The sequence below is a fragment of the Pelodiscus sinensis genome, chromosome 5, assembly GCF_049634645.1.
Source record: "Pelodiscus sinensis isolate JC-2024 chromosome 5, ASM4963464v1, whole genome shotgun sequence".
Classification (NCBI taxonomy): Eukaryota; Metazoa; Chordata; order Testudines; family Trionychidae; genus Pelodiscus; species Pelodiscus sinensis.
The window spans coordinates 94,014,276-94,028,951 of record NC_134715.1 but is presented as its reverse complement, the minus strand read 5'-3'; the positions used below and the strand labels follow the sequence as shown (position 1 = coordinate 94,028,951).

Genomic DNA, 14,676 nt, shown 5'->3' with positions numbered 1-14,676 from the left:
AATAGTGTCTCAAAAAGGGAAGAGACAGCTTCATTTCCCTATAGGGAGTTTGCATCCTTGAAAGAAGCCTTTGCAAGAGCACAGTGGTAATGTTGTTACAAAGCATTTTGTTGGTTAGACAAAAATAGAAGTGCTTCCTTAAGCTGAGGTCAACAACAGTGACATTTTGTTTATAAACGGAGAGATTTCTGGACTGTTCCCCTTGCATTCTCTACATGAAACGAGCAGTACTTGAAAGATGTTTAAAATAATTGAAATGAGGCATACAAATATATATTTCTTATAGTATTTACATCTTTCAGCCGCTGCTGAAACTGACCGCCTGTTCTGACTTACATACAGATTCAACTTAAGAACCCCAAGCTCCCCAAGTCAGCTGCTGCTGAAACTGATCAGCGGCTGATTCCAGGAAGCCTGGGGCAGAGCAACTCTGCCTCGGGCTTCCTGTAGTCAGCGCTGGTCAGTTTCAGCAGCGGCTGACTTGGGGACGCCTGGGGCAGAGCAGCTGGGGTGCTGCTGGGTTGCTCCAGTAGCACCGCTCCTCGCTCCTTGGCGCTACTGGACCAACCCAGCAGCACCCCAGCTGCTCTGCCCCAGGCGTACTGATTCAGCCACTGCTGAAACTGACCAGCAGTGGCTGAATCAGGATCTGGGGCAGAGCAGCTGGGGTGCTGCCGGGTTGGTCCAGTAGTGCCCAGAGCGGCGCTGCAGGACCAATCGGCAGCACCCCAGCTGCTCTGCCCTAGGGTCCACAACAAAAGCCTGGTCTGCGGGGGGGGGCACACTAGCTGCGCCCCCTCCCCAGCAGACCAAGGACATGGGGAGCAGAGCCGCAGCGGCAGCGGGGTGCCGCGCCTCTGAGGCTTTGCTCTGGCAAAGTCTCAGAGGCGAGGGACCCCGCTGCGGCTGCGGCTTCAGTCCCGGTGCCTGTGGTCTGCTGGGGACCGTCCCCAGCAGACCACAGGCACTGGAGCGAAGCCGCAGCAGCTCTGGCAAAGCCTCAGAAGCTCGGGAACCGCCGCTGCTGCGGCTTCAGTCCCGGTGCCCCTGGTCTCCAGCAGACCAGGGGCACTGGGAGCAGCTTACGAACGGGGCTTTCTCGCCCCGGAGCTCGCAGGCAGCAATCCGCCACCTCGAAAGCCCCGTTCGTAAGTGCGGATCCGACATAAGTCGGATCCGCGTAAGTCGGAGACTGCCTGTATTCAAGATAGCTAAGTCTAAAGCTTACTGTGAAGAATTACCAATGGATCTCACAATGCTGACTAACTGGGCAGCAAAATGACAGATAATGTTCAGTGTTGATAAATGCAAAGTATGCATATTGGAAAACATAATCCCAACTCTACATACAAATTGCTGAGTCTAAATTAGCTGTTACCACTCAAGAAGTCTTGCAGTCATTGTATCTAGTTCTTTGAAAACATCTGCTCACTATGGCATTATAGAAAACTGACAATATTAGGAATAATTGAAGAAAGGATAGATAATAAGCAGGGCTTGCCAAACCATGGTGAGCCCTGCTCGCCAGCCGCGCTGTCCGGCGATCTGCAGAAGAACCCGAACCCGGCTCTTCTGGGTTCTATTGCATTATTTGTCGAGCCCTGATAATAAGACAGAAAATATCATAGAGCCTCTATAAACTCATGGTACACTCACACTTGCAATCCTGCATGCAGTTCTGGTTGCCTTCTCTCAAAAAAGTTATATTAGAATTGGAAAAGATAGAGAGAAGGACTGCAGAAATGCAGAGGGGTATGGAACAGCTTTCATATGGGGATAGATTAAAAAATCTGAGACTTGTTTAATTTAGAAAATAGATGAGTAAGGTTGGTATGACAAAGATCTATAAAATGAATGGTACAGAGACATTAAATAGTTCAGCATTATTTACTGTATCACATAACACAAGAACAAGGGGTTCCCAATGAAATTAATAGGCATTAAGTTTAAAATTAATAAAGTGCGTTTTAATCCAACATGGTCCATTTGTGGAGCTTGGTACTAGGCGATGATAGAAAGGGCAAAAATATAACTGGGTTTAAAAAAGAATTAGATAAGTTCATGGAGGATTGATTCATCAATTGGTGTTAGCTAGGATGGTCAGAGATGCAATCACATGCTCTGGGAGTTCCTAGCTTCTGATTTCTAGAAGCTGGGAGTGGGCAGCAGGGACAGACCACTCAATAATTGCCCCAGTTTATCTATTCCCTTTGAAGTGTTTGATACTAGCCTCTGTTGGAAGACAGGATACTGGGCTTGATAGACAATTGGTCTTACCGTGAAGGGCCATTCTTATGTTATGTAGATTAAATAATAATAATTAAAGAAATAATATATAAATAATGCCAATTAACAGGGCTTGCCGAACCGCGGCGAGCCCCACTCGCCAGCTGTGCTGTCCGGCGATCTGCGCATGCGGAGATCGTTCTGCGCATGTGCAGATCGCCCGAACCCGGCTCTTCTGGGTTGCAGTCTACTCTCCATGGGCAAGTAGATGGCATTATTTGTCGAGCCCTGCCAGTCAACATGGTTTTGTTGAAAAGAGAGTTTGTCAAACTAACCTGATACATTTTCAATGAACTTGTAAATTTGATTGGAAAAGGTAATAGTGTTTGTAATATACTTAGATGTTTGTCAGGTATTTGTGTTGACAACACAGAGCACCTGGATTTAGAAATTAAAAAGATACAAAATTATCATAGAATACGTTAAATTGATTAAAAACTGGCTAAGGAATAAGTCTAAAAATGTCATTTTAATGGGGGAATTGTCACTGAGCTGCTGTTTTGCTTGTGAGGTCCAGCAGGGATTCTTGGCTCTGTGTTATTTAGCATTTTTACCAATGATCTGGAAGAAAACATAAAATCATTGCTGATAAAGTTTGCAGGTGACACAAATATTGGGAGACTGATAAATAATCAAGAGGGAAGGAAACTGATACAGAGCATTTGGGTTGCTTGGTAAGCTGGGCACAAGGAAACAATGTACATTTCAATATAGATAAATCAGTCCTACATCTAGGAACAAGGAATGGAATCTCAATTACAGGATTGGAGAGACTGTCCTGGGCAGCAGTGATGCTGATAAAGACTCATAGGAACAGTTTACCTTGAATTGTGGTCGATTCTCCATCTCTGGCAATTTTAAAGTCAAGATGGCATGCTCTTCTAAAATATACGGTCTAGTTCAATCATAGCTATAGGATCTGAAGCAGGAATTAATTCAGCAAAGACCTATGGATATTCAGGAGGCTAGACTAGATGATTATAAAATTACTAGATGGTCCCTTCTGGTCTTGAAATCAATGAATATGGCTACTCTGGGCTGCAATGTAAGTCCAGAGTTAGTAGAACTTGAGTTAGCAGATGTTGGATTTGTTAACACAAGGGCTTGAGCATTTCTACTATTTGTAGCTCTGGGTTTGGAATTGTTGAACCCTGAATCCCAACCTTGTGTTCCAGTGTCTGTATTTATATTGTGCAGGCTTGAGTTGAACTACTTAGATCCCAGACATCCAAGTCTCTTCCCAAAATGTGACCTCTTCAGCCCTTTGTTCGTGGTGAAGTGTGGGAAAACTTGACTGACCAACAAATTTGACTGTCAAGAGGACAAAAAAGCCCATGAAGCCAAACTGTGGGAATACTTTTGGCAGGCTCCCAGAGCATGAATCCTAGTAGGGCTGTGTTCACACTGCAGAGCAGTGGGGCTTGTACACTGCTTGACTCAGGCATGAACCTTCAAGACCATAGAGTTCAAGCTCTATGGATTTGTGTGTAGATGAAGGAGAATTAGGCTTGAACCTGAGTTTGAACCCTGGGTTTACGCTGAAGAGTAGAAATTGAATGTTTCCATTATTGGTTACTGTTTTTAAGTAGAAAATTGTAAATGACTGTTACTGTAACTATAAATATCTCTTTCCTTTCAGAATTCCAGTACTGTGCAATTAAAGGAATCTTCATTCCTGGGAACTTGAAACTCTGGTAGATTATTTCTGAATCCCTTGATGATTATAAAATGGAGCCTCTGTCATTCAAAGTTAAAAAACTTCAAGCACCCACTGATCTCTCAGTGGATTTTAGTCTCCAGCTTGTTGGTTCTCTGCCAGTACATTCTCTAACCACCATGCCAATGCTGCCTTGGATAGTGACAGAGATTCGGCGGCTCAGTATGCAGTCTTCCGTAGAAGAACCTAGCACCACCCAAATCCAGCTTTATGTTTCACCAGCAAGCCTGCGATGTGAACTAGACACAGGGAAAAGCCAACAGTGGGATCCTTTGAGTTGCTGCAGCCTGTTTGAGTATAAGCCACAACATGTCCACAAACTGATTCACAATAGCCACGATCCAAGTTACTTTGCTTGTCTGATAAAAGGTGGAGCAGTAAATCAGCAAAGTATCTGTTACGTATTCAGAGCTGCTGATCAAACAAAAGTAAGTAAGAAAGCAATTCTCTTGCTTTGCTCCATAAGATATTAGAAGCTGATTTTTGGGACATGTAAATGCAGAAGAGAAATTAATACTATGCATTTCAAAGTGAGATAACTTTTCTGATGATTGGATCTTTTCATTACAGTCTGACTTCTAGAAACTCAGTCTTGCAAAGACATAACACAGGGGCTGAACTTACACACACTCAGTTTTACTGTGTAAGGTTAGGCACAAATGTACATCTTTGCAGGATCAGGGCTTAGTTTACAATAAGCTAGTGATAGGGGCTGAAATCCTGGCTCTGCTGAAGTCAGTGGAAGTTTTTCTATTGATGTCAGTGGGGCTAGGATTTCATCCATAAACTGCGGTGGACCTTCTCTAATCCTACATTATATGAGTAGCTTGTGTTCCCTCTGAGAATGCTGTTGTTCTAAAAATAGGCATCCAGTTCTGCTTTTCTTATCCATGTGAGTAATCTGCTAATACCATTTGCTCACATGAGTAAGGTGAGTAAAACTGGGCATTAGGTTTCTGAAGCTGATTAGTAGTGTTCAGTGGGCAAAGCGGTAACACCACTGAGGTATAATTTGCAGTTATTAATATTGGAGGCAAAGCTCGCACTGGACCAAATCCTTCATGCTTTACTCATGAGAATGGCCCCTGAAGTCCCTCAGAGAGATTTTTTGTTTGCATGGGTTCAGTATATCACATTGATCTACCGACAGCTATCTGCTCCGCAGCAAGACAGGGTATAACACCAAACAGAATGGTGCCTGGCTCAGTGCTGGATACATGGTTATGGACACCACTTCAGTTAAATTCCCCCAAGATAAAAAAACAGCTAATTAAACTAACAGCCAAATAGGGCCTAAATCGCAAGTGCATCAGTGAGAAAATACTGTCAAATTTAAAAAGGGGCCACTCAATATGATATAAGATGTATGCATTTAAGAGTGGGAGTAGATGGACTTGGCACTGAGTAGAAAGAAGCTTTTACAAATGGTTATGTACTTCATTATGTGGATTGTGGTTTCGTTAGGATGATAGTTAAAATCTTTCATCACCTCCAGTATAATTTCTTCTTTAACAGAGTGAAAAACAGAATACTGTTTTCACTTGCTCGATCTGACTCCTGGAACTGTTTGAAATAAGGGAAGTACAAACATTTGGGGTTACAGTTTCAACTGTGTCCATAGATTTTTGGATGCCAGTGTCTGTGATCATTATTGTTTTAATTTGGAATTGCGTCATCTCTGTTGTGTTTTTCTTTACAGTGTCCATTTATTTTGTCTCTGTGTGCATGTAAGCATTACTGAAAGTTGTGCATGCTTATCAGAGAGAGATCTGTGTATTGAGACAGCAGAATACCCAGATTGGAAGCACAGCAGTGTGTTAGGATCATTATTGTTTTAATCTGAAATTCTCTCATCTCTGTTTTGTTCTCCTTCAGAAGAAACAAGTATTAGAACTCTTAACTTCTGTGGACTGAGTGACTCAGCAGACTCCTATTCCATTCCATTAGCTCTCTTGTCCCAGAGGATGCCTTTCAGTGCCTGCAGCATTTGCTCAGAGAAATCAAACAGCAGTTTTCCAGATTTAGATTGTGTTGATATGATCAGCTTCCTCTTTGTTGCCTCAATGGACAAAATATGTACAGCATATTTTTTCTATTTGTGCCTATTTATTTAGGAAAAAACACAACAGTCCAAATTAGCTTGGTGACCGCATTGAATTACTAAAACTTTGTTGTAAGCCACCCACCTCAGAGCAGGTCTTGAATTTACACTCTATTTACTTTACTTATTTACCAGTCCAGTCTTGCTGAATAAACATTTTGAAGTTATGATCTCACCTTTCTGAAAAACTCAGGCAGAATTTGTTTACATATGAGAAATTGGGCCAAATATAACTTATTAATACAGTGGTTACAGCTGCAGTAGACTTAATTGCTTATTCTCGGTGTTACTTTTCATTATTCACCCCCTAGGCTTTTTCCAAAGTATTGTAATAATTAGGGACATGCAGTGCATTTTATAGGACAAAAGGTCTCTGGTTAAAATGCTATAAGATCCAAGTCCATAAGTATCTCTGTTGCAGCTCTGTTGATAAATCCAGGAAAGGCAATGCTTGATATAGATCTGTGGTGGGCAACCAATGGGCCAGAACGACATGATGCCTACTGCTTTCGCAGCTCCCTTTGGCCAATAACAGTGAACCACAGCAGTGGGAGCTGTGGAGGGCTGTTCCTGTGGTCAAAATCAGCAGAGTGTGTGGTGGGCCACCAGCAGATTATCCTATTGAGCCTCTGCAGTTTGTCCACCACTGATGGAGATGGAATTCACACTAATACAGGAAGATAGGGCTCCAGCCAAATTGGATTGAAAACCAATCTTGAATTACTGGGAGGAGGAGTGTGTGTGAGGGAAGGGATGGGCCATTGGGTGATGAAGTGGGGCAGAGGGGCCAGGGAAGAGGCAGAGCAAGAGAGGGACCTTGGGGATACAGTTACCAGTATATTAGAAAGGTGGCAAGTACCACACCATTCCTGAAATCACCTCACTCTTATTTTTGTTGGACAATTTTAAATGTAAGACTCTTGCTAGGTAGCAAATAAAGTAATTTGTTTTTAAAATCACAGAAATGAACAAACACTATATATACTTCACTGGCAGTGGTCCCCAACGCAGTGCCTGGCGCCCGCCGGGGCATTTATGTGCGCCCACCTAGTGACCAGGGCCAGCCCGAGCCATTCTTGCACCTCGGGCACACAGCGCTTGCGTGGTGTCTCCCCCGGGCGTGCGACACATGCGCGGCCCCTGCCCCTGGGCTCCCTGCAGCCCCAAAAGGTTGGGGACCACTGCCTCATTGCCTCTTGCATGATCCGTAATTAATTGGTCAGCTGCTTGTGAGCATCAGGGAAGAAGCAAGTCTAAAGGTGGAATTTGAAGGAAAGGGCAGTGGCCTTACATATAAGTTCAGGGAGTATGTTTCACATAAGAGCAGGCTGGACAGAAGAAGGCAGGAAGATGGCTGTGGGAGAAGCAGATAAGGAAGACTAGTATGATTAATAGGCTGAGGAGGGGGCAATGTGGTAAGAGACAAGCATAATTGTGAAGGACTTTGAAGGTGTAAGGGTAAATGGAGGAGAGTATCGGGGAACAGCTACTATATGTGGCATACTTCCTAGGGGACCTGGCTCAGAACCAAGCGAATGTCTGCATATGCAAATATTAACAGCGAGACCTTGGGATTTAGAGCAGGCCTGGGCAAAATATGGCCCATGGGCTAGATGCGGCCCCTCAGGCCACCAGATCTGGCCTAAGGAGACAGGCAGGCTCCCCTGCTTGCCCCGTTCACCCTTAGAAACACAGCTGCCAGGTCCCCTTTCTGTTTCAAAACTGGAGGGAAGAGGGAAAAGCTTCAAGAGCTGCCCCTACCCCCAGAACAATCTAATTGGCTGGTTTCTGGCCAGAAAATGGCCAATGGTAACTGCCTGTTTGAATAAGAGGCAGCCAAGAAGAACCATGCACCCTCTCCTCGGCTCAGTTATTCACATAAGCACATGGCCAGGCAAGGCAAGCTGGCTGGGAAACGTTTTAAGCTCTGCAAGCCTTAGCTCGGCAGGCAGGCAGGCAGGCTGGTTTGGCTACTGGCTGATAAGTCTCCTGGACAGAACTTGCTGCCTCTGGCACCCTAGCCACTCCCTTCCCCAATCCTCTTCCCCCCCAATCAATATACCCAAACCCTCTTGTACTCCCTCCCAAATCTGGCACACCAGTCTCTGCCTCAGATCACAATCCCCTCCTATCCTAGGTCACATCCCAAACCCCTGCACGCCAGTCCCCTGCCCTAGGTCACAACTGCCTTCTTCATGCAAACTCCCTCCCAGACTCCAGTCTCCCTCCTGCACCCCAGTCCTTTACCCCAAGCTTCCTTCTGCACTCAACCTCCATCCCAGACCCTGCATCTTCTCCATTAATACATGAAAGAGTGCGGCCCTTGTCCACTTTCCAAAATCTTGGTGTGGTCCCCCTTCAAAAATTATTGCCCACCCCTGGTTTAGAGTGTAGAGTCTTAAAGTACTGTGTACTATGACTGCCAGGGTTCAGTAGGTCATTGCCACAGAGTAAACAGGATCCTCACTGGGCCAGCTTTTACTGAGGCTACTCTTTGCTTGTGACCTGTTCAAGGGAAAGAGCAGGAGATTCATTAATGAGTCCCTCCTTTTTCTCAGGGAACCCTCTGTAGCTCCTAACCCTTTCTCTGTCTCTGCTCAGCTTCCATAACCTTTCTAGGGCTCTTGCAGAAAGAGAATAGACTAGAACAGGTTCTTGGATGAATCATAGCAAAAAATGAAAGTGTGTGTGAGAGGTTGTGTGAGAGGTTGTATGTTTCATTTGTTTCTCTAGTACTGGGGATGGCAATAATTTCTGGTTGGGGGCCACTCCAAGATTTTGGAAAGTAGTAAAGGGCTGCATTTTTCTATGGAGGAGATGCATGGTCTAGGATGAAGGTTGGGTGCAGAAGAGCACACGGGGTAAGGGACTTGGGTGCAGGAAACAGTGTGAGGTCTGAGAGGGAGTTTGGGTGAAGGAGCGGGTTGGTCAAAGGATTGAGGTATAGGGTTACGGAGGGAGTATGGGTGCAAGAAAGGATTCTGGCCTGGAGAAGGGACTCTGGGGGGGGTGTGCAAAATCTGGGAGGGAATTGTGTACTCATAGTGTAGATGTAACCACAGTGCCTCTCCCTGCCAGCAGAGCAGAGAGCCGCATGGAGTGCACTTTAAACCGCAATGGCTGTGTACCTGAGGGTTCCAGCAGGGTGGTCCCCAGGCTGGATCAGGTGGCTTGGCGGACTGGATCCAGCCCCTGGGCTGTATTTTGCCCGCCCTGCTCTTGTGTACCTGACTGGGCTAAAGTTAGTTTTTAGCTATTCTATGGTAAGGGGATTTGGTGGTGCAGTTCACATATTGAGGGAACGCTAGCACATAGCAGTGTCTCTGCAGCACTTCTGTGGAGAGAAGGTAGAGGGAGAGCAGCTGTAAGTAGTCAGTAGGAATTTCCTCATGGGCTTCAGTGGGGCCAAGATTTAATCTGTTATGATTTGGGGGAGGGGGGATTGGGTAAACAGATGCATGGTGTAAAAATAACCCAATTTTTGCATGGTGGGTTAAGTATCATCTGCATTCCTGATATAGCCATGCACAGTGTTTTAGACTGAATGGCTTCTTCAGCCTTCCTAGTTTTCAGCTGCAGAGAAACTTGTTCCCACTAGGAAACTGGGGAAGCATAGCCCCTCTTGAAGTTCTCCCACAGCTCTCTGGCAGTTATATGGCATTTGAGGCAGTTATTGTGTTGGGTGGCTACATAGATATTATGTGACTGATAGAAGAGTCCTCAACTTTCAGAATCAGTAGCTGGCCTATGGGTGACAAGGAGAAGGTGTGGACCAAAGATTTTGACCCTGAGTACAGGTTGGACCTCCCTGGTCCGTCACTCTCAGGACCTGATTGGTCCCAGATGAGGGACTTTGCCAGATCAGGGGAGGTCTTCCTGTCCCCCTCTTCCCTTGGCACCTCCCAGTCCTGGCTTTCTGTCCTACAATACTCTTGGCTACAAGCCTTCCATCAGGACTCTGTTCCTGCAACATCCATGCCAGACCACAGATGTTGCCAGACCAGAGAGTCTGGGTTAACAGAGGTTAAACATGAATCTGAAATATCACAGTGTGTTTCTATACTGCTACAATGTTTCTTATCTCAGAGCCAGGTTGTCAACATTCATCATACATTTTTTGTTCTCTCTTTTATTGTTGAAAATTGAGACACATGTATGAGAAATGCAGAGTAGTGGAACTAAGGTTATAAAAAGTGCTTACAAACTTGCTGCTGATTTAATCACTGACATTTTCTATTGTTGAGCATCAGAGGGTATGTTTATACTTGCACCACCTTTCGAGAGAGAGATGCAAATGCAGCTGAGCGAAATTGCAAATGAAGTGCGGATTTGAATTTCCCGTGCTTCATTTGCATATTCACATTATGGCGCTATTTCGAAATAGTGCTATTTTGAAATAACAAACGCTGTGTAGACGCAGTTATTTTGAAAGAAAACCCTTCTTCCAAAATAACTGGTAAACCTGACTGTAGGAGGAATAAGGGTTATTTTAGAAGAAGGATTTTCTTTTGAAATAATCATGCTGTGACAGTGTTTGTTATTTCGGAATAGCACTATTTTGAAATAGCGCCATAATGTGAATATGCAAAAGAAGAGAGGGAAATTCAAATCCACGCTTCATTTGCAATTTCGTTCGGCTGCATTTGCATCCCTCTCTCAAAAGAGGGTGCAAGTATAGACATACCCAGAGTTTTGGTGCTACTAGCTTACTAAGACTTGACACAGGTTAAAGAGGCCTATGATTAATATAGTATCTGAGCATGTTTCAGACTATAATTTAGCTATCCTCATGAATACCCCATGAGACAGAGAACTATTATCTCCATTTTACAGATGAGAAACTAAGAGACGAAGACCATTTAGGGGTCCAGATATAAGGGCAAGGTCTTAACCACATGGCCATTACTACTCTCTAGAAGGCAATAGTCATCTATCACAATATGAGCCACATTCCCAGCAGTCTGTATTTGGATTCTCAGTCTTGCAAAATGAGACATTGTTTGAGGGCTCAAGAGTTCCATCGGATGAGTATTTCTTTTCTTAGATTTTGTGAATCTTTATATGCTTTTGCTTCTTTCATTCCCTTCACCTCTGGGCATGGAAACCTTGACATACTGTGCCAGAATTCTCCTTGAGACGTCCCACATACAGGTTGTAACAGGTTTGGTACATTTGTGCAGTGGTGTTTAGCATATACTGACTGTAAAACCACGATAGGCTTGTTTCAGGAACTTTATTGCATATGAAGTTATTTATATGTTTTAGTGCTGGAAATGCTAATTGCACCACTATGCAGTGAAACGCAGTTTCCCAATTGTACATGGTACTGGGGCAGGGGTGGATGGGTGGAGGAAAAATATGAGCACACATTCCATAGCCTTTTTTATTTATGGCTGTGTTCTAAGATTCCATATGCTTGACGTTCAATAAGCAACAGTATGTAATTAAAAAGGAAAATAAAAAGAAGTGATTTTGTCTTCTCTGTTTCTAGAAACAGGTCATTGGTGGGCATCTTACACAGCAGAGTTTGCTTGAGTTGATGACAATCAATCTCATCTGGTATGGGGGCCACCCATTCGCTACCTCCGGTCTTGTGAGGCAGAGTGTATGTTCATAGCCCCTCTGTGGGCCAAAGATCCTCAGTTGGTGAATGTCCCCTTCAGTCTATGGATAGCTGGGCATACTTTAAAGTACCCTTGTGTTGCAAATCCACCTATACCTCTTCTGGGTTTTGTGCTGAACTCAAGCCTGGTCAAGCTGAGAATTTGGCTGTAGGTGTCTTGAAGGCAGGCTTTCATGCAAAGGCAAACTTGGGGAGAAGCAAAGAGACCACCAAGTAATTTAATTTGTGCTAGAGAAAGGGGATGAAAACAGGAGGGTGGAGGATGAGGATATTAAAGAGCAGTTATTTGGCTAGTCGTGTAATTGATACAATTTGTATCACGCCTTTCAGGTTGATAAGTGGGCCACTTTGCAGAGCCGCAATGGGGGTAGGTCCTGGAGCTGGTGCAAGCTGGGACTGACTAGTCCCAGCTCGCGCTGGCTCTGGACTGCTGCAGCTCTGCATTTAAAATACAGAGCATCAGTGGTCTAGAGCCAGCGCAGTTTAGGACTGCTCAGTTCTGGCTTGCGCTGGCTCCGGGAGCCACCCATGCTGCAGCTTTGCATTTTAAATGTAGTAAGAGCCTGCTCTTACTATATTTAAAATGCAGAGCTACAGTGCGGGTGGCTCAACAGCCTCCTCTCTTCCAAGGGGGGGGGGAAGGACATGGTTCTGGGGGAAACTGACTTTTAAGCTGGCTCCCCCCCAACAGTGGCATCTGTTAGCCCCATTGCTACCTCTCATACAGAGGCAGCAAGTGGGGGGGGGGGAAGGGTGGGAACGAATAACCAAGAACTCCTCTCATTTACTTCATAAGCATAAGCTTATCAGGTAGTCGAGTAGTCGGCTACTTGCTTAGGTCCTTAGTGGAGGAGAATAATGCTGTTCTCTGGGTGCACCAGTGGAGCTCCCTTTCTTAGATAGGAGCAATTGCTGCCTTCAAAAAGGGCTTGAGAAATAAATTAACAATCACTGGGACAGTATTAACTTGCACTGTGAAAAGTGTCTTCAAATGACCACAACGAATGATCACAGAACCACATAGAATACAGTCTTTGGAGTCAGAAACTCCTGCTCTTTGTGTGGGAGGCAAACCTTGTATACCTGGTGAATAAATACCAAGTATCAAGCAAACCATAGTGTCCAAATAATGGCATGTCCTTAATCCTGTCTAGGAGAGAATCTGACCCCTGGCCATTTTTAAAGCTTGCCCCTGGTTCTCTTGGAGATTTTAGGATCTAAATAAATCTTACTCAAGTTTCAATATCTATTTGTAAAACATCAGTCAGGTTGTACTTCTCCCTAAGAGATATTGAGAGACCCTCATATAGAGAACTCAATATATTACAATAGACTGGGGCGTGGCAGTCTCTTTACTTTTGTCGTTTTAACCTTGTTTCCCAAACACTTTGGTGCTTAAGACCATGTCTGCACTGTCACTTTACTGCACTGCAGCTTTCTTACTTACCCTCCCTAGAGTGGAGCAAGTTACAGCACTAGAAGTTGAGCTTCTCATTTAGGTAGTGTACATAGAGTGCTGGAAAAGTTTTCTTCCAGCACCAGTGCTGTGACCATACTTTACAATGATTTAAGTATAGACTTAGCCTAATTCAGTGCACCAACCTGTTTTTCCTAATTGTCTCACATGCACAAATGTCAAACGACTACTGACCCCCCCCAAAAAGTTATCCTTTTACAAACTATTTTTTAAACTTTAGTCTGTTAGAAGAAAGTTTTGGGGGAGCTGTAGCATAAGGGCAACTTAATTTAGGACCTATGTTTGAAAAATTTGCAGTCCCATTAAAGATCTCAGTGTTCCTTTTGTTAATACTAACATTTTACATTTAACTGTAAAATAGACTGTAAGTCATCAGATGAGAGTCTGTGTTCATGTATCACTTAACACAAAGGGGTGCCAACTCAGAGTGAGCCTTCTGGGCACTATAACAACACAAATAACAAAATAGATAAACAAGCAAATACAAAATTAACATTGAAAAGAATGCTGAGTGATTCTTTTCAACATCAAACGCGGCTTACATGTGCATAGGCATTTGAGGTGAATGTATGAGACTGCAAAGGAGTCATACTGGATGAGAAAGGAAGTGTCTTGCATTTCCTGCAGTTAGTCTTTTCTGTGGTTTATTAAAGCTAGTTGAAAACTGAAAGACATTTAGAAGAACAAATCTGTATTTGGAATACAGTTAAGCATTAAGAAGTAAGAAAATCTTGAATTAATCAGCTTGTGTTTTGTAATTAGCAGTGATCTTAAACTATGTAAGAGCTAGATTTTTATATTTTTTGTTAAACAGACACCTGATGATAATCTGTTTTAAGAACATAAGAACGGCTGTACTGGGTCAGACCAAAGGTCCATCTAGCCCAGTATCCTGTCTGCCAACAGTGGCCAGCAATGATCAAGCGATGTGTTTCCTGCCATCCCTCTCCAGCCTCTGACAAACAGGCCAAGGACACCATTTTATCCCCTGGCTAATAGCCTTTTATGGACCTAACCTCCATGAAATTATCTAGCTTCTCTTTAAACTCTATTGTAGTCCTAGCCTTCACAGCCTCCTCTGGCAAGGAGTTCCACAGGTTGACTACAGGCTGTGTGAAGAAGAACTTTCTTTTATTAGTTTTAAACCTGCTACCCATTAATTTCATTTGGTGTCATCTAGTTCTTCTATTTAGGGAACTAATAAATAACTTTTCTTTGAAGGCGTTTTAGAGCCTTCAAATGCTATACTGTGAAATTTTGAGAAAATAGAGCAAACTCGCCTGATAAAGAGCAGATTTCCATAAAAATATTGTTTTGACTCGTGATGTTCAATGTCAGCTTTTATACATAGCTAAAATTACATTTTTCATAGTGTTTTGTTAACAGAAAATAGTATTTATTTTAAAAAATATTTTGGGAGGCCTATGTGGGCCAAACACAAAAAGATAAAGGATGTAACCTGTCCCATGGGC

The 14,676-nt window shown here is 43.8% G+C and overlaps 1 protein-coding gene across 7 annotated transcripts in view; it reads left to right on the top strand.

Moving 5' to 3' along the window:
* TBC1D1 (TBC1 domain family member 1) overlaps window positions 1–14,676 on the top strand; it is a 188,377-nt gene that overhangs the window by 10,589 nt on the left and 163,112 nt on the right. For all 7 annotated transcript variants that reach the window (XM_025187957.2, XM_014576744.2, XM_006129528.2 and 4 more), the window contains exon 2: window positions 3,926–4,431. In XM_025187957.2, coding sequence (XP_025043742.2) covers window positions 4,015–4,431 — 417 coding nt within the window. In that variant the 5' untranslated portion in view covers window positions 3,926–4,014. The remainder of the gene's footprint in view (window positions 1–3,925; window positions 4,432–14,676) is intronic.